At 41.9% G+C, this 22,092-nt stretch overlaps 2 protein-coding genes across 2 annotated transcripts in view; one reads left to right on the top strand and one right to left on the bottom strand.

The window, feature by feature from the left end:
- Window positions 1–6,392: 6,392 nt before the first annotated feature.
- Window positions 6,393–16,960, bottom strand: LOC311049885 (Fc receptor-like protein 5; the record flags this gene model as incomplete). The annotated part of the gene is made up of 7 exons (XM_084063793.1): window positions 16,878–16,960; window positions 10,834–10,875; window positions 10,422–10,583; window positions 10,221–10,325; window positions 8,343–8,597; window positions 8,113–8,253; window positions 6,393–6,460 (listed from the first exon to the last, which is right to left on the bottom strand). Exons 1-7 carry the CDS (start codon window positions 16,906–16,908, stop codon window positions 6,393–6,395), a joined length of 804 nt encoding a protein of 267 aa, XP_083919919.1. The 5' UTR covers window positions 16,909–16,960.
- Window positions 16,961–20,199: 3,239 nt separating this feature from the next.
- Window positions 20,200–22,092, top strand: part of LOC311051093 (uncharacterized protein) — a gene marked incomplete at its 5' end in the record, with an annotated part of 64,831 nt that continues 62,938 nt past the window's right edge. Inside the window, one exon of the mRNA XM_084065486.1 lies at window positions 20,200–20,326. Within this exon, the coding sequence (XP_083921612.1) occupies window positions 20,200–20,326 (127 nt within the window). The remainder of the gene's footprint in view (window positions 20,327–22,092) is intronic.

Genomic DNA, 22,092 nt, shown 5'->3' with positions numbered 1-22,092 from the left:
ACGGTACAGCTCAGCTCTCAGGCCTGACCGTCTAAAACCAATGTAAACCACAGGATTATATACTCTCACCAATCTGTGCTGCCGTCTCACGCTATCACACCTCCTGTCACACACACACACACACACACACACACACACACACACACACACACACACACACACACACACACACACACACACACACACACACACACACACACACACACACACGTCTCACCAATCAGATGGTATCTGATTGGTTCTTCGTGGTCACATGTCATTCTACCAACAGACAGAGTTTAGTGGTTTTTCTACAGGAAGGATGATGATGATGATGATGATGGTGAAGAGCAGAGAAGGCTAGAAACAGGATGGGGGCGTGTCTCTGTGTAGACTCTCATTAACCTACATGTTTCTGCATGGAGGGGGTGAACAGAGGGGGGGGGGGGGGGGGGGGGTGTAGTGGAGTGGGTGGCATGAATGTCTGCAGTGGTGGAAGAAGTACTCAGATATTTTACTTAAATAAAAGTAGCAATAGGCCTACCACTATATAAAAATACTCTGCTACAAGTAAAAGGCCTGTTAAAAATGTTACTTGCGTAAAAGTACAAACGTACTGGTATCAAAATGTACTTAAAGTACCAAAAGTAAAAGTACTAAACTGTTTGAAAATAGCAGATCTACAAGCTCACAACACGCAGCGATGCGATGCGTTTTGAGCTTGTAGATCGGCTATTTTCAGAAATAATATATTCTACAAAGTAACTAGTAACTAAAGTTGTCAAATAATTGTAGTGGAGTAAAAGTTAAAGTATGGAAAATTGGAAATACTCCAGCAAAGTAGAAGTACCTCAAAATTGTACTTAAATGAATGTTGTGATAGATCTATCTATCTATCAAACCCACAACAGACACATCATGTGATGTTGTGGTTGTGGAACTGTTCATGGTAACATCCTGTCACATGACTTCCTGTTCTCTACACAGTCACATGAAGCTGCTTTTAGTTCCTCTTACAGCTAAAACCTCTACTGGATTTACATCATATCTATATTTATTACATTAGTACATTATGCACTGAATGTCTTTCATAGAAACTCTTTATTAGAATACAAACTACAGCATGCAGAAAATAACACTAAAGATAGTTTATAATGATTAATACTGTAATGTTTACACAATGTATAGACACGAAATAGAAGGACAATGAAAACTATATGCTGCCTGCACACACACACACACACACACACACACACACACACACACACACACACACACACACACACACACACACACACACACACACACACACACACACACACACACACACAGGAACACAATGTTTTAACCACAAACTCAGGCCTCAGAGTGAATGTTGTGTAGCTTCCTGTCTTTGCTCATCTACGCAGTGGTGGAAAAAAAGTACTCACATATTTTACTTAAAGGACAACTTTGTTTTTTTACAACCAAGGTTTATATTTTAGCTTGTAATTAAAGTAAATAAAAGATGAGTGTCATTTTTTTTTCATTTACTGCTTTCTTTTTAGCAATGTTTGCGATATTTTTTACAGTGGGCGGGGGCATTCTGTCCGGTGACTAAATATGCCTTTTTTACACAATAAAAAAGGTCCTGTGGTCTTTGATGGTCAGATGTGAGTTATTGGGGGCTAGAAGAGCTACTGTAAATAATAATAAAGAAAACGCCGGGTTATTGTGTAAAGAAATACATATTTAGCCACCAGACAGAATGCCCCCGCCCACTGTAAAAAATATCACGAAAATTGCTAAAACTATAGAAAGCAGTAAATTCAAAAAAATTAACACTCATCTTTTATTTACTTTAATTACAAGCTAAAATATAAACCTTGGTTGTAAAAAAAAAAAGTTATCCTTTAAGTAAAAGTATCAATAATGCAATGTAGAAATACTCTGTTACAAGTAAAAGTCCAGAATTCTAAATTTACTTGAGTAAAAGCACAAAAGTATTGGTATCAAAATGTACTCACAATGCGATGCGACGCATGTACAGTATGTAGATCTGCTATTTTCAAATGGCCGAAATGTATACAGAGCTACAAGAGTAAAATATTTTCCTCTTGAGATGTAGAGGAGTAGCAGTAAAAGTACTGAAAATTGAAAATGCTCCAGTAAAGTACAAGTACCTAAAAATTGTACTTAAGTACAGCATTTGAGTAAATATACTTTCAGTTACTCTACACCACTGCATCTACCAATGAAAACAATGATGATATTTGACACATTATTACATCTACCAATGAAAACATTGATTATATTTGACACATTATTACATCTACCAATGAAAACAATGATGATATTTGACACATTATTACATCTACCAATGAAAACAATGATGATATTTGACACATTATTACATCTACCAATGAAAACAATGATGATATTTGACACATTATTACATCTACCAATGAAAACAATGATGATATTTGACACATTATTACATCTACCAATGAAAACAATGATTATATTTGACACATTATTACATCTACCAATGAAAACAATGATGATATTTGACACATTATTACATCTACCAATGAAAACAATGATGATATTTGACACATTATTACATCTACCAATGAAAACAATGATTATATTTGACACATTATTACATCTACCAATGAAAACAATGATGATATATATTTGACACATTGTTAAGTCAACACAACATTACAGTGTAATTACATTTACACTTTAAGTATTTACATGAATATGTGACATCATTACATGACGTTTGCCTCATAGCATTATTGCCTAATTGTCATATTTTAAAGGTTTTCAGGAAAGAATAAATGAAAAATCACTTTCTGCCTTACAGTACAGTATGTATCTAGGTCACTTAGGCAATCATGAGAAATTTTAAAAATGTTTTAGTCATGTTTATCTTCCTTTATTTATATCTGTCTAACCAGGGACGTGCTGGGCCCCTAACTCAGCCTGGGAATCTCAGATAGAGGCCCGTAAGGTGCGCGGCCAATGACCGCGCACCCGATTTTTTACTTAATTTCGGCCGTTTTTTTTTAAACGGCCTGGTCGGCCTGGAATGGGAGGCCTTTCTGGAATTGTCCCACATTTCCCAGTGGCCAGCACGTCCCTGTGTCTAACTCTACTCTCCTAACAATGCTGATTCACCCTGCCTTATTGTCTTTGTTCTCAGCCAATCACAATGCTTGTTACATTCAAAAAACATTTCTGCTTAAATCAAAAACGTAACTTAAAACCACTTTCTGCCTCATGTGAGGTTCAATATGCCAGATGTTGTATTCCTGGTTTAACAAAGGTTTTCAGAGCTAGGGTTACAGATAGAGGTTAAGGTTGGGTTCAGGGTTGGGATTAGACATAAAGAGGTTTGGTTTAAAGTAACCTCGCGTCACCAGTCTTTCCACCTCGGAGGAAAGCCTGGTCTGCGTTATTAAAGACCCGTGTGATCCGGTCTAGGCCACGCCTACTGAAAAAAAAAATGAAAAAAGAATCCTCTTTCCGGATTTTGCCCATCCGGTTTTGCGGTGCCGCTTTGTTTTGGTTCCCCAATCCTTATTTAAATGGAATAGAATTTCCCCGTGGGATAATATAGAGGCTAAATAGTCTCCGGACAGTACACGCACATTTATATTTAAAGAATAAGCTAAACTACGCCGCATCAAGGATTTTATTAGGACGGACCTATTTTGGGGTGACGTCATTCCGTATCTGCCCATCTGGTCGCTTGATGACGCGCCTGGTGACGTTGAGTTACTTCCGCTCCCGACCGGATCATTGACCCGAAAAGATATGCTGCCCAGGCTAGGTTTAAAGGGATATTTCACTTTCCCCCCAAAATTGGGTCATTTTATCATCTACTCAGGCTTTAGTGAGCCCCCCAGACAGTTTTTAAGTTGATTGGTTCACTATTTAGACATTTGATATTCATTTTATCAGACATGCCCCCTTCCTATACAAACCCACCATTGTAACTCCTTTTTAACCATGTTAGATTCATCAAAAACACCCGTCCTTGTGTCTGGTGACTCACCCTGGGACCGTGTTTTTTTTAATAACCTTTTTCATTTCTTTTATTTAATTTTTGGGGCGGTGTAACCGCCCCCTATAAGTGAGGTTTGGACACTGACCAATCCTGCACCGTGATTGGCCAATAGTCTACAACGCAGTCTACAACCCTAAGCCTTCCACAGTCAATGCAAATGTATACTTTTGCAAAGTCAGCCAATCACATTACAGCTAGTGTCATCACCACTAGCTGTAATGTGATTGGCTGACTTTGCAAATTCAGGACTGTGATTGGCTAGCGAAACACATGACACATGTGCAGCCCTATATAGGACTATTGCACTTAAAAAAACACATTTATGTTTTTTTTAAGTGAGTCACACTGGGTGTCACAACAGTGACATAGTGCTCCAATTCCACATCCTGTGATTGGCTAGTGATTGGCTAGTGTGACATTTTGATATATTTTTTTAAGTGAGTCATGTTGTGATGACCACACACCGCCCACTTCACATTGATTTTTTTATTGTATTTAGTTTTTTTTTTATTTTCCCAATTTTTTTTTTTTAATGAAAAAATACGGTCTCCTCCCGTGTGTGTGTGTGTGTGTGTGTGTGTGTGTGTGTGTGTGTGTGTGTGTGTGTGTGTGTGTGTGTGTGTGTGTGTGCGCATGTGCGTGTGTGTGTGTGTGTGTGTGTGTGTCAGTAACACATCTACTCATCTGTGACGTTTTATTATGGATCCCACTTCAGTTCTAGGCAGAACCCGCTGTGATTGACAGTTCTTGTTTTTGCAACTATGGCTAAACCTAACCTTAACCTCAGTAAAACTATGTCTAAACCTAACCTTAACCTCAGTAAAACTATGTCTAAACCTAACCTTAACCTCAGTAAAACTATGTCTAAACCTAACCTTAACCTCAGTAAAACTATGTCTAAAACTAACCTTAACCTCAGTAAAACTATGTCTAAACCTAACCTTAACCTCAGTAAAACTATGTCTAAACCTAACCTTAACCTCAGTAAAACTATGTCTAAACCTAACCTTAACCTCAGTAAAACTATGTCTAAACCTAACCTTAACCTCAGTAAAACTATGTCTAAAACTAACCTTAACCTCAGTAAAACTATGTCTAAACCTAACCTTAACCTCAGTAAAACTATGTCTAAACCTAACCTTAACCTCAGTAAAACTATGTCTAAAACTAACCTTAACCTCAGTAAAACTATGTCTAAACCTAACCTTAACCTCAGTAAAACTATGTCTAAACCTAACCTTAACCTCAGTAAAACTATGTCTAAACCTAACCTTAACCTCAGTAAAACTATGTCTAAACCTAACCTTAACCTCAGTAAAACTATGTCTAAACCTAACCTTAACCTCAGTAAAACTATGTCTAAACCTAACCTTAACCTCAGTAAAACTATGTCTAAAACTAACCTTAACCTCAGTAAAACTATGTCTAAACCTAACCTTAACCTCAGTAAAACTATGTCTAAACCTAACCTTAACCTCAGTAAAACTATGTCTAAACCTAACCTTAACCTCAGTAAAACTATGTCTAAAACTAACCTTAACCTCAGTAAAACTATGTCTAAAACTAACCTTAACCTCAGTAAAACTATGTCTAAACCTAACCTTAACCTCAGTAAAACTATGTCTAAAACTAACCTTAACCTCAGTAAAACTATGTCTAAACCTAACCTTAACCTCAGTAAAACTATGTCTAAAACTAACCTTAACCTCAGTAAAACTATGTCTAAACCTAACCTTAACCTCAGTAAAACTATGTCTAAAACTAACCTTAACCTCAGTAAAACTATGTCTAAACCTAACCTTAACCTCAGTAAAACTATGTCTAAACCTAACCTTAACCTCAGTAAAACTATGTCTAAACCTAACCTTAACCTCAGTAAAACTATGTCTAAAACTAACCTTAACCTCAGTAAAACTATGTCTAAACCTAACCTTATTCCTAACCTTAACCTCAGTAAAACTATGTCTAAAACTAACCTTAACCTCAGTAAAACTATGTCTAAACCTAACCTTAACCTCAGTAAAACTATGTCACTCTAAACCTAACCTTAACCTCAGTAAAACTATGTCACTCTAAATCTAACCTTAACCTCAGTAAAACTATTTCTAAACCTAACTCTAACCTCAGTAAAACTATGTCTAAATCTAACCTTATTCCTAAACTTAACCTCAGTAAAACTATGCCTAAACCTAACCTTAACATTAACCTCAGTAAAACTATGCCTGCCAGGGAGCCAATCAGACGGGTAAGGGGGGTATATGTCCTATAACGTTGGTGGGTTTCATAATCACGCATCTGGGACTGTGTGTGACAGGCAGCATTGTGCTGAACTATCACTTCACACACTTCTGATTGGCTACACAGCTACCTCCATGATGACATCATTGTTGTCTCTTCTGTTCCTCCTGGCATTGGCTGCTGCAGCTGAGAGAGAGAGAGAGAGAGAGAGAGAGAGAGAGAGAGAGAGAGAGAGAGAGAGAGAGAGAGAGAGAGAGAGAGAGAGAGAATTATCCAAAACAATAGCAATTTTACTTAAAATGAAAGGTATCATTAACAAAAAATCACTCCAGACACTGTACTGCTCCTTACTATTGCCATATTTATCTTACTGGAAGTGTGGGGGAATACATATATACATATACATATACAAACTAACTAACTAATCTAACTCAGGGGAACCGCTATCTTTAAGAAATCCAAAGCAAGGACCAACTCCAAAGGGAGATGCATTTCAGTCATAGGTGTACATTTGTGGAACTCATTGGATAATGACATTAAAATGTCCAACTCAATAAAAACATACAATAAATGATATAAAGCAAAGGTCATTGATAGATATATAGCATCAATGCAATGAATAAGTAAAAAGATGAAAGTGTGTATCGCTTTGGATAAAAGCGTCTGCTAAATGACTGTAATGTAATGTAATGTATCCATATATGTGTGTGCATACTTTCATATGGATATATACATATATGTCTGTGGATGTGTATTTGAAGCATATATTATGTGTATGAAGCAATCACTTCATAATGTAGAATGTGTGTTATTGAGATACATATTTAAACAAATAAATACAAATGTAACCTAACAATTTGGAAGAAAATAGAAAAGTTAATTATTATTTTCCGGTAAGTTAATAAAAATAGTAATGATAATTCTAAAGTGGTGTTAAAAATGATACTATTGATAGCATATATTGTTATAATTAAATTAGTAACAGGTATATACAAATTGTTTACGTCTGAAAAGCTAAAAAGCTAAACAGAAATATTTCTTTTTGTTTCCTCTGTTCTGAAATGTAATATTTGAAGCTTTGTGTTCATTTTCTTTTGTTAGCGCTTATGTTTTCTTTATGCTAATATGATCATTTATTTGAAATGGTAATAAGGTTTTCTTTATGCTACTATGATCATTAATTGTAAATGGTAGGTACAATTGTAATAAGGTGGGCAAAATAAGCTTGGACTTCAGCCCATACCTTTTCGGCCAAATAGTCATCATGTTGACTAAGTTGTACTGAATGTTCAACTGTTTTGTTTTAATAAAATTATTGACACTCATTTGTAATGTAAACATAGGTGGAGGTCATTGCTTCTTGCCTAACAATGTAATGTAGATGAGTGGCCAACTGTCCTGTATACACATGCAAATCACATGTGCAGGAGTACTCCAGCTATTAGTAAGAACCAAATGGACCCTTATAACAGCGGCGCTGCGGTGTGGACTGGCGTGGTGTGGCGTGCCGTGGTGTGGCGTGGCGTAGCACGGTGTGGGGCCAGTGCAAACCAAGCAGAGTCCTACATCCTAGAACCTGGAGGGACAGTGGGCCTGTATGATGGACACATGTTAAGATGTGTGTTTACATAACTCACCTCTAGCTCTGTCTCTCAGTATAGAGAAGTAGATGAAGACACATGTTAAAGTGTTTATATAACTCACCTCTAGCTCTGTCTCTCAGTATAGAGAAGTAGATGAAGACACATGTTAAAGTGTTTATATAACTCACCTCTAGCTCTGTCTCTCAGTATAGAGAAGTAGATGAAGACACATGTTAAAGTGTTTATATAACTCACCTCTAGCTCTGTCTCTCAGTATAGAGAAGTAGAGGAAGGTTGAAATCACATAAGGAGTGAACACCAGCATCTTAATGATCAGTTGGTTCAGAGTGATGAGGGGTTCAGACTCTGGGGTTGGGTCAGCGCTGGAAGATGCATCTATAAACAGAACAATGGCTTTCAGTTTCCAAACACTTGTTTATCTTATCTCATGGTGATAATGATCAAATAATCTGACAAAGACTCACTTGTCACTTCCATCCAGTTCTCTGGTGACTCTCCACGGTCAGAGATGGAACACTTGTAGAATCCTTGATCAGACTTGTTAACATGGTGGATGGTCATCTGTCCTGTAGACTCTGTTCTGAAGAGGGATCCGTTTAGATAGAAATCAGCTGGGAGGTCAGAAGATGGTTTATCAGTTGTCTGGTCTTTGGACAGGCAGCGGAATGTGACATCACTTCCCTCTGGGACAGGAAGTACAGGACTCTCCAGGAACACATCTAGAACCAACATGTTGAGTTATGAACATCTATAGAACCAACATGTTGAGTTATGAACATCTATAGCAGAGGTGATGTAACTTTGATGATGTAGAGGGCCACTATATGTCCACACTCACTCCAGAGGGACACATTGCATATACTGTCGGGCAGACACCTCTTATCTCCGTATTTTTTACTTTTTTCGTAATTAATGCCCTACTTTGTCATTCTATGTCACACAAAAGTAGCAAAAATAGCTAAAATATATATATATATATATAATTAAAAAAATATACTACAAGATCAAAACATGTCACAGTGCAACGCGTTTTGAGCTTGTAGATCTGCTATTTTTAATTATTCTTTGCAATTTCTTTATTTACTGCCTACAGAAAAACAAAGTCGGCTGCACTCGGTCCCATTCGGTTTCACCCGAACAGTTCACACGGACGCGCACATGCACGTCCGTGCGCGTCCCGGACAATTACGTCCCGGACAAACATAAATAGTAGGGAAAATACGGATTTCAGAAAGAGGACTGTGTTTCAATGCAGGAAAACACCCCAGCATCATTATATAGTGGAAAAAAATGCAATATATATATATATATATATATATATATATATATATATATATATAATATTCTTCAAATGTAGGCTTAATGTTGCCTACAATCCCTTTAAAGGACCACTTCACCCATTTTCAACCTGTCTTCATATTCTAAATTAGTTCTAAATTAGTTTTTATTATTAACGCAATAATGTTTTAATATTATTTTATTATTAACGTGAGAATGTTTCAATTATTTTTTATTATTAACGTGAGAACAATGGCTTCCATTATAACATGCTAACTTTACAGGAATAGAATACAGTTTCTATTAGCTTGGATTCCACATCGATGATGTCACTGGTAGACAGGTTTCTGAAGTGTCCACAGCCCTCCTCTGAGACACAGAGTGAGTAGAAAAAATTACACAATTTTATCATGAGCATTAGAGAGGATCTTGTATGCTTAGTCACAACACAAATTGCACAGCCGTCCCAACAGAAATGACATCATGACGTTTAATAAATCACTGTCCTTTGGACATTTAAACTTGTGTTGACTGGTTGTGTTTGGAGACTGGGAAGGAGGGAGTCCATTATGTGTTGCGACCATAGGCTCCCCTATCCGGGTCGTAACAGTAGATGAAAAGACAAATTTTGCCTTTGTCTTTGTTTTGTTTTGAGTATTGATTGATGTTTTGTTAGTTTGTTTTATATTATAAGGGTAGGCATTATAAGCTACGGCTTCAGCCTACACCTTTTCGGTCCATGAATTTTATTTTCTTTCTTGGAAATGTCAAATGACAAACTCTGTACGTGGCTTAATGACCGAAATAAACCATTCATTCATTCATTCATCTATTATATGAAGATAGGTTAAAAATGGGTGAAGTCGTCCTTTAGGATCGAATTTATAACATTAACATAGTTTATCAAGAGAAAAGACGTAGCACAGGTTAACACAATACTGATAGACATAGTTAGACATAATGTGACATCATACAATCTCTTAATCTGTGTTAATAATGACAGAATATGATGTTTAGCCACTACAATAAGTTTATTATATGGATGTAATTATAGTGATTTCTACCAGAGAAGGTGATGTTGATGGACGGGCTTTGTTTTCCTGACTTGGTCTCACACCAGAACACTCCACTGTCCCATCGATAAGGAATTGCAATGACACAGGAAGCTCCTATACAATCACAATGAGAAGAAAGAGAGGTTGCAGTTAGATATCTATCTATCTATCTCTGAATCTATATGTATCTATGTATTTCTCCCTCCATACCATCAGTTGCTCCCCAGTCAGTGTTGCAGACTTCATTGGCTCTCTTGCTGGTGTTTCTCTTCACAGTCCATCCCAGTGCAGACTGATCATCTTTCTCACAGCTCAGTGAGATGGACTCACGCTGGAAGTACTGACTTCTGTAAGGACTGACACTCACTGACACTGGAGAGACAGACAGACACATTATCAGTTACACACTGGAGACACATTAACATGCTCTGCCTCAAGTGTCTCAGCCGACATAATGCTACAAAAGCACACAAGAAACAATAATTTTAAATAGAAAGTTAAATACATTTAACTTTCTATTTGTTTAGGTGGATTTGTGGTTTAGAAATGTTTATTGTTGTGGGATTTGACAGCTTGTCTCACACTACACTACCCATAATGCAATCCACTGAAGTTGCCTCACCATCTGTTTGCACAGGTCCACAGCAGAGGAAGAGATACACCACTGGAGAGAGAGAGAGAGAGAGAGAGAGAGAGAGAGACACAGACAGACAGACAGACAGACAGACAGACAGACAGACAGACAGACAGACAGACAGACAGACAGAGTTAAAGGAGAATTCCGGACATTTTAAGTGTTATCTTTGATGTGTCGCTAATGACTCACCACGATAGAAAAGCCTGTTGAGTTAATCCAGAGAATCCCCTCTTGGCCGTTCTGGCGACCCCCTCCGTTGGCATAATGGGAGAGTGTGTATTTCTTAAATTCTGTTTTTTTTCTCCTAGTACTCATTGTTGAGTCTCATGATACCCTAACAGGCGCTGAAAGTCCCCGACGAGCTAACGCTAATGCAGAACGAGCTAACGCTGGTTGCTTGTTTCTCTCCCAGAACCTGGCAACTCGGAGGGGATTCTCTGGATTAACTCAACGGGCTTTTCTATCGTGGTGAGTGATTAGCGACACATCAAAGATAACACTTAAAAGGTCCGTAATTCTCCTTTAAATGAGCACTCCACCACTTGTAGTATTTGTGATGAGAAAGAGACTTGATGTGATGAAATCCAGATGTGTGCCCAGTTATTATACAGTGTATATCTGATCTGATCTTATCTTTATTAGTCCAGGGTTTATTCAATTCATGTCAAATTAATCAATATGTTTAATTTCATAGTTGAGTGAATTTTAAAGAATCTTTCACTTAGTAAAGTACATAGATCACAGTTCAATATGAAACCTGCCGGCTGCAGCACATCTGATATCTGACATCCATGATCACATTCTGATGTTCACATAGGTATCTGGAGCTGCATGGCTTTGAAAATGTGTCATTACAGCCTCTTGTACGCATCCTTACTTATAAACTAGTTTCATGTTTTGTTTTGGTTTGTAATGTATGTTGGCAGTGGTATAAAGTAACTAAGTACATTTACTCAAGTACTGTACTTGAGGACAATTTTGAGGTATTTTTTACATTACTGGAGCATTTCCAATTGTCAGTACATTTACTTGTAGGCTACTCCACTACATCTCAGAGGCAAATATTGTACTTTTACTCCACTATAATTATTTGAAAACTTTAGTTATTATAGCGTGAGCTTTAAGCAACTGCTTACTATGGGATATCATCGCCCCCTGGTGATCACACAGAGCAACAACAGGACTCCCGGAACGCCAATGTCCATTGGATAAGGGTCGTGTGACGCAAAACCGGAAACCGGTAGTGGTATAAATACCACTGCGTCACATGAGCTCCTCCTCTTCTTCCACTCTGCTAATGCGAAGCACACGGAGCCAACCAAGCACAACTAAGGAGAAACTGACGAAATCCAACAATTCCCAAAGCGAGGGCACTACTGTGCTTCTCTACGGGCGATTTCGTTTAAAAACAGTTTCAGTTTATTATTACTCTCCCGTTATTACTTTCTTTTCCTGTCCTCTCCGTTTTCTGGCCACGAGGCACCGCGACTTAAGCTAGGCTAACGCTAAAGCTAAAGCTAACGGCTAGGCTAGTAGCCTAGCCTTTTGTTTGCCTCGTGTCTCGGAAGAGAGGAAAGATGGAGGCACCTCGTCACTGCGTGTTCCGAGGATGTGGTTTCCTGGTCGCTGCAGACGACGAACACAGCCTCTGCATCTCCTGCCTTGGCCCGAGCCCTTGCGAGTGAGGCCAGGACTGCGGCTGCGGGCCATGCGGGATGTTCTCCGAGGCCCAGCTAGACAGGCGACTGCAAAGGGCCATGGACTTGGCGGCCTCGACAAGCAGCGGTGCTAGCCCTGGAGCTCCCCTAGCAAAGTCACAGAGGAAGCCTAAGGCTAGCACCAACCTGGGGATGGGAGGCATGCGTTAATCCGACAGACCTTTTCTCCGACTATGTGGCATCCGTGTGCGGTTAGGGTTAGGGTGCGGGTTTGGTTCGGGTTTAGTATTGGAAACGTCGGAGCGCTGCGCTGTCGGAGGAATGCGCTGTCGGACTAACGTACTGCACCCCCTGGGGATGCACCTCTGGACGTCAGCGTGGTACGTCCGGGGCATCCTCCACCAGAGCCAGCTCCTGGGAGCGATCCGATAGCTCTCTTGGTGCCCAGGACGTGAGGCGTAAGGACAACAAGAAAGCTCGCCAACCCCCCCCATCGCCTCGGTCCCGACGCAAGGACAGTGGGCCCCGGCACGGGGGGTGGGAGGATGAATGACATTCATTCCCCGGTTCTACTGGGCAAGTACCAGCTGATTGCCCCGTCACGGCCCCTCTGCCGGCATCATGCGGGGTCAGCTTCCGAAATGCACTTGGGAAGGAGGACTGGCGCTTTCCTTGCCAGGTTGGACAGAGTCAAGGACGAGTCCACCAGTGCAAAGAGACTAAGAAAGACGCTAAAGACAATGAATACGGTTCAAAGTCATGTGTGTCCTTTCCCAAGAATGCTTGTAAAAAATGCTCGGATCCGGGTAGGAAGTGCACCGGGGCAAGGTTCCGAGACTACATCTGGAGAGCCGACAGCGTCTCACGTCGCCATGGAAACGGGCGCGCGCTCTGTGACGACACCGACATTGACCCGGCTAGCGCTACCGAGCAATGCTACAGGGCGAATGTCTACGGTGTGTGGGATTCCCCGTCTACGTCACAGGCTTTCCCCACCGTCAATCGGTCAGAGCCCGATGGGGTAGGTGATGTCAGCAGCCCCCACCATCCCCACGAACCCTCTCGCTCGATGCTTGTCCGAATGGAAAGCATGCAAACCGTATCCTTAGGTGCTGCACACCAGGTTAACAGGATACAGGTTGCCTTTTTCGAGCGGACCTCCACTGTCGGGCAAGATAGTGTTCTCCCACGCGTCGGGCCGAGCGGCCATGACGCTGAGGGAAGAGGTTCCAGCTCCCCTGAACAGGGGTGCGATCAGTGACCAACTGAAGGTTACTGTTCGGAGTTTTTTCCTGGTAAAAAGAAGGGGGGGGGGGGGGGGGCATAAGACCTATTCTGAACCCGAAAGGGTTAAACAGAATCCCAAAGGTTTTTCCCTCGAAATTTCGTATGCTCTCAACAGCGACGCTGTTGCAAACGATACGGAATAGCAGATATAGTTATCTTGGATACCTATCGTTGCGTCCCGATCTAGCCACCGCACCGCAGAGTCCCTGCGCTTCGTTAACGAAGGCAGGACATGCGAGCATGCGGTACTCCCATCCGGTAGGTCACTAAGCCTCAGGTTTTCGTGACTATGCACAGAGGCGGTGATAGCCCCGATGTGGCAGCAGGGTCTAGATCTGACGACGTATGTAGACAACTGGCTGCTAGGGGCGGAATCCAGGGTGGAGGTGGCACGGCGCACGACGGTGGCCGGCGCACCTGCAGTCCCTGGGATTCACGAACCGACGCTTAGGAGCACGCTCCGATTCTTCCCAGCTAAGCCACCTTCGTGGGAATCTTGGATTCCACTAGGATGGATGCGCGCCTGTCTCAGGGCAGAGCGGAAAGCTCTTTGGCATGGGTGCGCTTCGGATCGTGTACAGGACATGCAGTGAGCCACGGGTCTCATGGCATCAGCCATGCGCCGGACCCGGCTGGGCAGATTCCACAAGAGACCTTTCCAGCAGTGGACGCGGTCTCTCGGGATACCGCGGACCATGGGCTCACGGGAAAAGGTAGTGGCGTCACAACTTGTGTCGTCACTCGAGCCATGGACGCACACAACCTTCCTATCCAGAGGAGTCAGGATACGGGTAGGCGTAGACTAGTTGTGTCCTGGAAAGTGGTTATCTGGGACACCAGCTTCTCAGGTGAGGATACCTGGAATTGCTGGGTGTCTTCCTCGCGCTTGAGGTTTTCAAGAAGCCACATCGTGGGGTGCCATGTCCTGGTACAGGACGAAGGGTGTCTCAGCGATGTGTTTTCGGCCGACAAAACAAGGAGGCTTGGAGTCTCTTGTTTTCGGTCAGACTGGTGCGTGTGCCGAAGCCTTGCAGCGTGCAACGCTCGGCTTCACTACGCACCACTCGTGTACCAGGCCTCCGGAAACAGCGGTGCAGACCAGTTGTCCGGGACAGGGGCTCCGGTACGGGGACTGGCCACGATGCCCAAGAACGGTGGGCCTGGCCTAGGCCCGGTCCGGCAGGGCCCAGGTCGGCCTGGTGGCCCCAAAGGATAACGTGGAGTGACCACGGTTCTTCCCGACTCAATCACGTGGTCCAGTCTTGAGAGTAGACGCCTTGGCGACAGCCTGGCTGGCTTTCTACTCTACGGATTGCGTCTCCACCCCCAGGGCGGGTTGGTCCTGCTGGTGGTACCAGCATGGGGCTCTTGGTGGTCAGGGGTCACTCACCTCCTCTGCGATGAGCCGTGGCCTCTCCCCCGGTTCAGGAAGCTCCTGAGGCAGGGCGGAGCCGTGGTGTCTAACAAAGACCCCCAGAGACTAGTCCTGTGGATTTGCCCCGTAAGGAGTCGAGTCTGGACCCGCAAAGGTTGCCCCTCTGACATGGTGCCGCGACTCGGCCGTCTCCACCTTCGAGGTGTACCTGGCAGGTATCTCCATCAGCCACGAAAAGGTTCGATGGCTGGTAGGTGGATATGCGCTCGCTGATGCACCGGTCTTGGCCGGTGCTACGCGGGCTGGGCCTGTGTACAGACCTTCGTTCCTTAATGGGACCTGACAGCGGTGCTGGAAGCACAGTGCCGGCCCCCTTCCTTTGGACCTTGGAGACTTGGATCTGACGATCAGAAGCCTCAAGGAGGTGCTACTGGTGGCCCCTTTACGGCATGACGCGTCGGTGACATGCAGACGTTCTCGGTGAGGGGGGCTGCATGTGGGTTTCAGACGGCGGTAAGGGGGTTTGAAACCCAACTTGGCCTTTACGTATGTAACCCCGGTTTTATTAGTAGCGTAAGCAACTGTTTACATTTTGAACCCCCTCTGTGTGCTTCTGAGCGTGCAGAGTGGAAGGTTTCAGAGGCGGAGCTCTTGTGACGCAGTGGTATTTATACCACTACCGGTTTCCGGTTTTGCATCACACGACCCTTATCCAATGGACATTGGAGTTCCGGGAGTCCTGTTGTTGCTCTGTGTGATCGCCAGGGGGCGATGATATCCCATAGTAAGCAGTTGCTTACGCTACTAATAAAACCGGGGTTACATAAGTAACCCTGGGTTACTAGTTACTTTGTAGATTTGGATTATTATTACAAAACATACATTAACCACTTAAGCCCTATATACATTTCAGCCATTTGAAAATAGCAGATCTACAAGCTCACAACGTGTTGCATTGTGAGCTTGTTTGTGAGATTTTTGTGAAAAAATTGTGAGATTTTTTATACATTTTATAAACTTGAAAACCTTGAAATGGGACATTCTGCCTTATGAGTACTTTCTACTTTTGGTACTTTAAGTACATTTTGAAACCAATACTTTTGTACTTTTACTGAAGAACATTTTTAACTCCGGACTTTTACTTGCAACAGTGTATTTCTACATTGCAGTATTGATACATTACTACTTAAGTAAACATTTTTTGTACTTTTTTCCACCACTGCATGTTGGGTACGGCCATTTTTAATTTATTTTGCATGAAGAATAAAGCATTCTAATGACAGCCATGTAGCAGTGACCCAGATAACGATGACACTCATATAAGACCGTTGAGAATAAATTCTGCTTCGTGAATGAGGCAATCACTGCTGCAGCTGAAAGTTTTTAAATATAATATGTCCTTCTATACAGTCTGTCTACTAACTTTATTAACCTTCAATTATGTCAAGCTTTAAAACCATAGTCTGTCTTTCTATACTGTCTGTATCCTAACTTATTTTATGTATAATATTACATCAGAAGCAGTCATTTGAAATGCATCCATTTTCAGCCTGAGCTTCCATTTAGCTCAGATACAAACTCTAAGTCGTCCCTCCAGCACTTTAATAACCTTATTTAGTAACACAATAGGGATTCCTGTCTCATTAAACATGTTGTCAATTAAAACATTAGTGCAGATGATGCATATAAGACATAAATAAAGTACTCACATGATAACATGTAGGATGAAGTAAATGTCATCTTGACAAACGGACAAAGTGAAAGAAAGTGACTGAGAGCAGGTTGATGTGGTTTGACATTTAGACCCTCTGATGCTGCTAGAGGGTCTATTTCCTTTTTGGTAAGAGGCTCTCATACACACACACACACACACACACACACACACACACACACACACACACACACACACACACACACACACACACACACACACACACACACACACACACACACAGTTTTCTTCACTCCAAAAAGGAAAGAAGCATGCAGGCACAGCAATATAGTTAACATGCACTAAATCCTAATAACAAGCCTATACACCCGCGACCTAACCAGCTGTAAGTTTATCACTACGGCCTAACCCTTTTAATGTTTGGCCTTTCAGTCTAGCCTAGTTGGGTGCCTTGACATTGTTTGGTTGCCTATGATGTTTATTACGGGGCCAGGCTTCCAGCATGGACCCGTTTTGTTATTGGCATTATTCCGTTTCTTCTTCTTCTGCCACTTTTGGCAGTTCTGGCTGAACCGTGCATACGCTTTTTATGAAACTCGGCCATATGGTAGATGGTCATGAAAAACGATCAAGAAATAATTCTCACAATCTTTCGTCAAAAGGTGGCGCTATAGCACTCAATTGAAAAATGCCAACTTTGAACAGGTACAACTCATGCCCTGTTTGACCTACAGCCATGAAACTTCGATACACATATGCGTCTCCTCATGCTGAACAACTTTCACACTCTGACTTTTGACCTCTGACCTTTAGATCTCCCACCATTTTGAATTATATGAAAAACAGTTAAAACCTATCTCCTCCTGGGATTTTTGAATAATCTGCACGAAACGTTTTACACATGAACTTTGGACCTATGCCGACAAACGTTTGCAGCGGATTTTCCATAAGTGAAAAAATGAAGCTTTAATGAGCCAATGAAAATTGCAGTTTTATGACAATTATTCATCTGCCCCTAACACATACATGCAGACTTACCATTCTTTGAAACTTTGCAGAAATGTAAAGGGCCATTCCAAATATCACTGAAACTAATCTTACTCCAATTGGTCAAACGGGGGCGCTATAGCAATTTTTTGAAAATTGAAACTTTAAACAGGCAAAAGTCATGCCTCGTTTGGCCGACAGCCATTAGACCTGCTTACACATGTGCCTTGACTAATGAGGAACACATCTATCACGTTGACCAGTAAGCACCGCCCTTAGATTGTCCGCAATCTTGAGCAGTTTGAAAAACACTTAAACCCAGGATTTTTCAGCTATTCGCGTGAAACTGTATGATCAGTGTGATCTCTTTTTTCAGAGGTTTGTCTGTTGGTCCAGTAGCTTCCCGCTTAAGTGTATGTCTCACAACCTCAAGGTCACAGGTTCAAGCCTCACTTGGTGCAGACTTCATCTAAGTTGCATTTCACACAACATGACTATCAATGAATACATCTGCAATTGTTAAAGATAACATGAAATACTTAATTGAGTGTTTTTTACATACTTCATTGTGAAAATAGCTGATCTACAATCTCACAACTTTTCAGATAGCAATGAGAGTATGTTTTTTCAATGTATAACATACTTCATTGTGAAAATAGCCGATGTACAATCTGACAACTTTTAATGGTTTGTGAGCTTGTAGATCGGCTACTTTCACTAGTTTTGGTTCTGAGGAGATGTACAATTTCTTCATTGGTAAATGGTTTGTGAACGAGTGATCTTAGTGTTAGTGAAACAGGGGCTTGGGTCATGACAGAAGGCAAGAGTTTGTGATCCTCAACAGACAATATCAGCCTGGACAAAGCTATAGCACTATAGGTAGTGTTGCAGCTACCTAAGAGTGCCTCACGACCGCAAGGTTGCCGGTTCAAGCCTCACTTGATGCAGACTCATTTAAGTTGAATTGCAAAAAACATGATTCAATCTATTCCGTTTTCATGGCTCTCTCTCTCTCTCTCTCTTCAATCTATTCAGTTTCTATCTTCAACCTATTCCGTTTCCATGTCTCTCTCTCTGTCTCTTCAATCTATTCCGTTTCCATGTCTGTCTGTCTGTGTGTGTGTGTCTCTCTCTCTCTCTCTCTCTCTCTCTCTCTCTCTCTCTCTCTCTCTCTCTCTCTCTCTCTCTCTCTCTCTCTCTCTCTCTCTCTCTCTCTCTCTCTCTCTCTCTCTGAGGGGCGGCCATAGCTGAGTGGTTAGGGAGCCAGAGGCTCTGGTTGCCCCAGGTACGATTCCAGGCCAGGTCAGCAAATGTGTCGATGAAATTTGTCCCTGAGCAAGACTCTTAACCCCTAATTGCTCACAGGCCCTCATTGGAAACAGGACCGCAAGGACTTTCATGAACTGACCTGTTAAAGGAATTATCATTTCTCTTTCTCTCTCCTGGCCCCGTATTATCGCTGCTTGCAGCTATATTTATGCCATGATTTTAACCTGTAGCACTCTGAGATTCATGAGAATGTAAAGTGTGTTATACATGAAGGCATTATTATTTTCATTATTACCCGGACTAACTGGCAAGACTAGGAGGTAACTGTACTATAGAGCAGGGCTAAATACGTTCCATACACTTCACTGCCTCTAATCTAGAACAGTCTCAACCTTTTCAGGCCGAGACCCCCCAAAATAATCATATTTGAACTGGGGACCCCCCAACATAATCATATTTGAACTGGGGGCCCCCCAAAATAATCATATTTGAACTGGGGGCCCCCCAAAATAATCATATTTGAACTGGGGACCCCCCAACATAATCATATTTGAACTGGGGGCCCCCCAAAATAATCATATTTGAACTGGGGACCCCCCAACATAATCATATTTGAACTGGGGGCCCCCCAAAATAATCATATTTGAACTGGGGACCCCCCACCCTGATTCCACAGATACATATTGTGAAAATAGACGATCTGCAGTCATTGTGTGAGCTTGTAGATCGACTTCACAATTTTGGCCTCTTTCTTATATTTGGATGTTTGACCAGTTTGTGTAGTATAGTTTGTTGATTACTTTTGATGCAGTAATGGTCTTATTCTTAGGTATTAAAAAGGTCTTAAAAGTCCTTACATTGTCACTCTACTGTCATTTGGGGACCCCCAAAAAATCATGTCCAACCCACAGGTTGAGAACCACTGATCTAGAATAGTCTACAATAGAACACGGAACAGTGACCTCTACTGGCACACAGTAGAATATGTCATCACGTTGATATAAACGGTGAAACCCTTATTTGTATGAAACTGAAAGTATGAAGTATGAAAGAAAAGAATCCATTTTGTTTTCAGGCTTTTGTACCTGACTGTAAAAGTTGGGATGATGGCGGATCACCGGTTCTCTGTGTCTCTGTTCTCCTCAGTCTGTGTTTATGCTTTAAAATCAAACATGTGTGTTTATTTCTACATGTTCCTGATGGTGATGAGCAGCTGTTACACTGTGACAGGTAACTTTACCTTACTTTAACTTATACATTTTATAACTTTATTAAAGTTGTTTACAGTGGAGTTACGGACACAGGGAAGAGAGTGGCTGAAAAAAATGTAATTTAAAAACATGCGATAAATAATGAATGTTCATGTTTTCTTCATTCTCATCTTTATAAATGTGTTTTTCATTTTGTTCGGGCTGCGTTGGTCACACAGACTTGATAAACCATGATACGTTAAAACTAATCAGTGAGAGTCTTATTTTGAAATTCCACTTCAGGAAGTTGTAGCTGCAGCCTGCAATAGCTGACAGAACACAGTCAGCTGCGTTAGCTGCTGTTAAAGATGTTTGAATGGAGAATAAGTTTATGACTCGGTCGCTCCGCTAAACGTTTTAACAACGTGCATCGTGGACTAGTACCGTTCTTTAGACCACCCGTTGCAGTGGTGAGTGGGTCGTTGTTATTTTACATGTCTCTGTGTGTGCGGGCACCTACGAACGTGTGTGTGTGTGTGTGTGTGTGTGTGTGTGTGTGTGTGTGTTTGTGTCTGCGTGTGCGCGCGTGCCTATGTGCGTGCGTGTCGTACACGCGCGCTACCTCCACATGGAGGAGGTTAGCCGTTTCGGGACGGTGTTTTTTATTTTATTTGGGACCCCCATTTATCAACGCGGTGTAGACCAAATAATGGGCGTACGGCGAGATCACCGCAATTTTCGGCATTTATCAATATATCCTGACGTGGGCTTTATCCTACGGTACGCTGAGATCTCACGTCTGGTCGGGACCAGTTGTTGACGTTGGCTGCACCCGTTTATTCCATCCTAGACCTGCGGAGCAGCATTGTTTGACTGTCTGAGAGGCATTGGACACCTAATCCACTCATAAATCTGTATATCTACACTAATAAATAATCCCTGTGAAAATATAACATTTTATAAAGTAATTTAAACAAACTGCTTTAACAGTCATTCAGATAAGATTGTAGATCTGTCTGTATTGAAAATAGCAGATCTACAAGCTCACAAGCCAGCAACGCGTTGTGAGCTTGTAGATCTGCTATTTTCAAAATATACGGGCGCTTTCTGCGAGAGCACTCTTCTGCGCGAGCACCGGTCTAACAGGCGGCGCTGCTGTTATATTTTCATGGCCACCGGGAGATCAGACATTTAACCCATGGTCCAACACACACCAGCCTTCATTCATTAATGTTCTCTCCAGGCTATCTCTCATTAATGCGGAGCGGGACGGGACTCGCCCGTCCGACGGTCCGAGTCTCACTGGGAAATGGGAATAGCCTACATGAGGGCTTTATTTTAGTGTAACTCGAACGCGCACTGCTCGGTATGGGTTAAATACATTAATCTACAAAAGTATTCCATTCATGCCGATGTGATTGGTATCATAATATGTCATACATGTAGGCTACAAGCCTACGTGACAATACGCTACGGGCGTGTGTGTGTGTGTGTGTGTGTGTGTGTGTGTGTGTGTGTGAGAGAGAGAGAGAGCGAGCGAGCGAGCGAGAGAGGCGTGTGCGTGTGCGTGTGCGGCGCAAGGGGCAAGGCTGAGATAAACTGCTCAAAAAAAGTTCGGAAACTTAACTTCGGCCAATTATATCTCCCCTTTAATAATACCAATTGGTATTGTGTTTTATATCATTATTATCGATGATTAGTCACCTTTACAACGAGGTACAGCTTGTAAGGATCGTGCATTCGTGGAATGAGCAACACAGCTAAACGTGTGGGTAGCGCCTCCAAAAAATGTGCCAAAATCACCCA

Source organism: Gymnoscopelus microlampas (assembly GCF_963454915.1).
Source record: "Gymnoscopelus microlampas genome assembly, chromosome: 8".
Lineage (NCBI taxonomy): Eukaryota > Metazoa > Chordata > Actinopteri > Myctophiformes > Myctophidae > Gymnoscopelus > Gymnoscopelus microlampas.
This window is presented reverse-complemented; position numbering and strand designations above follow the sequence as displayed.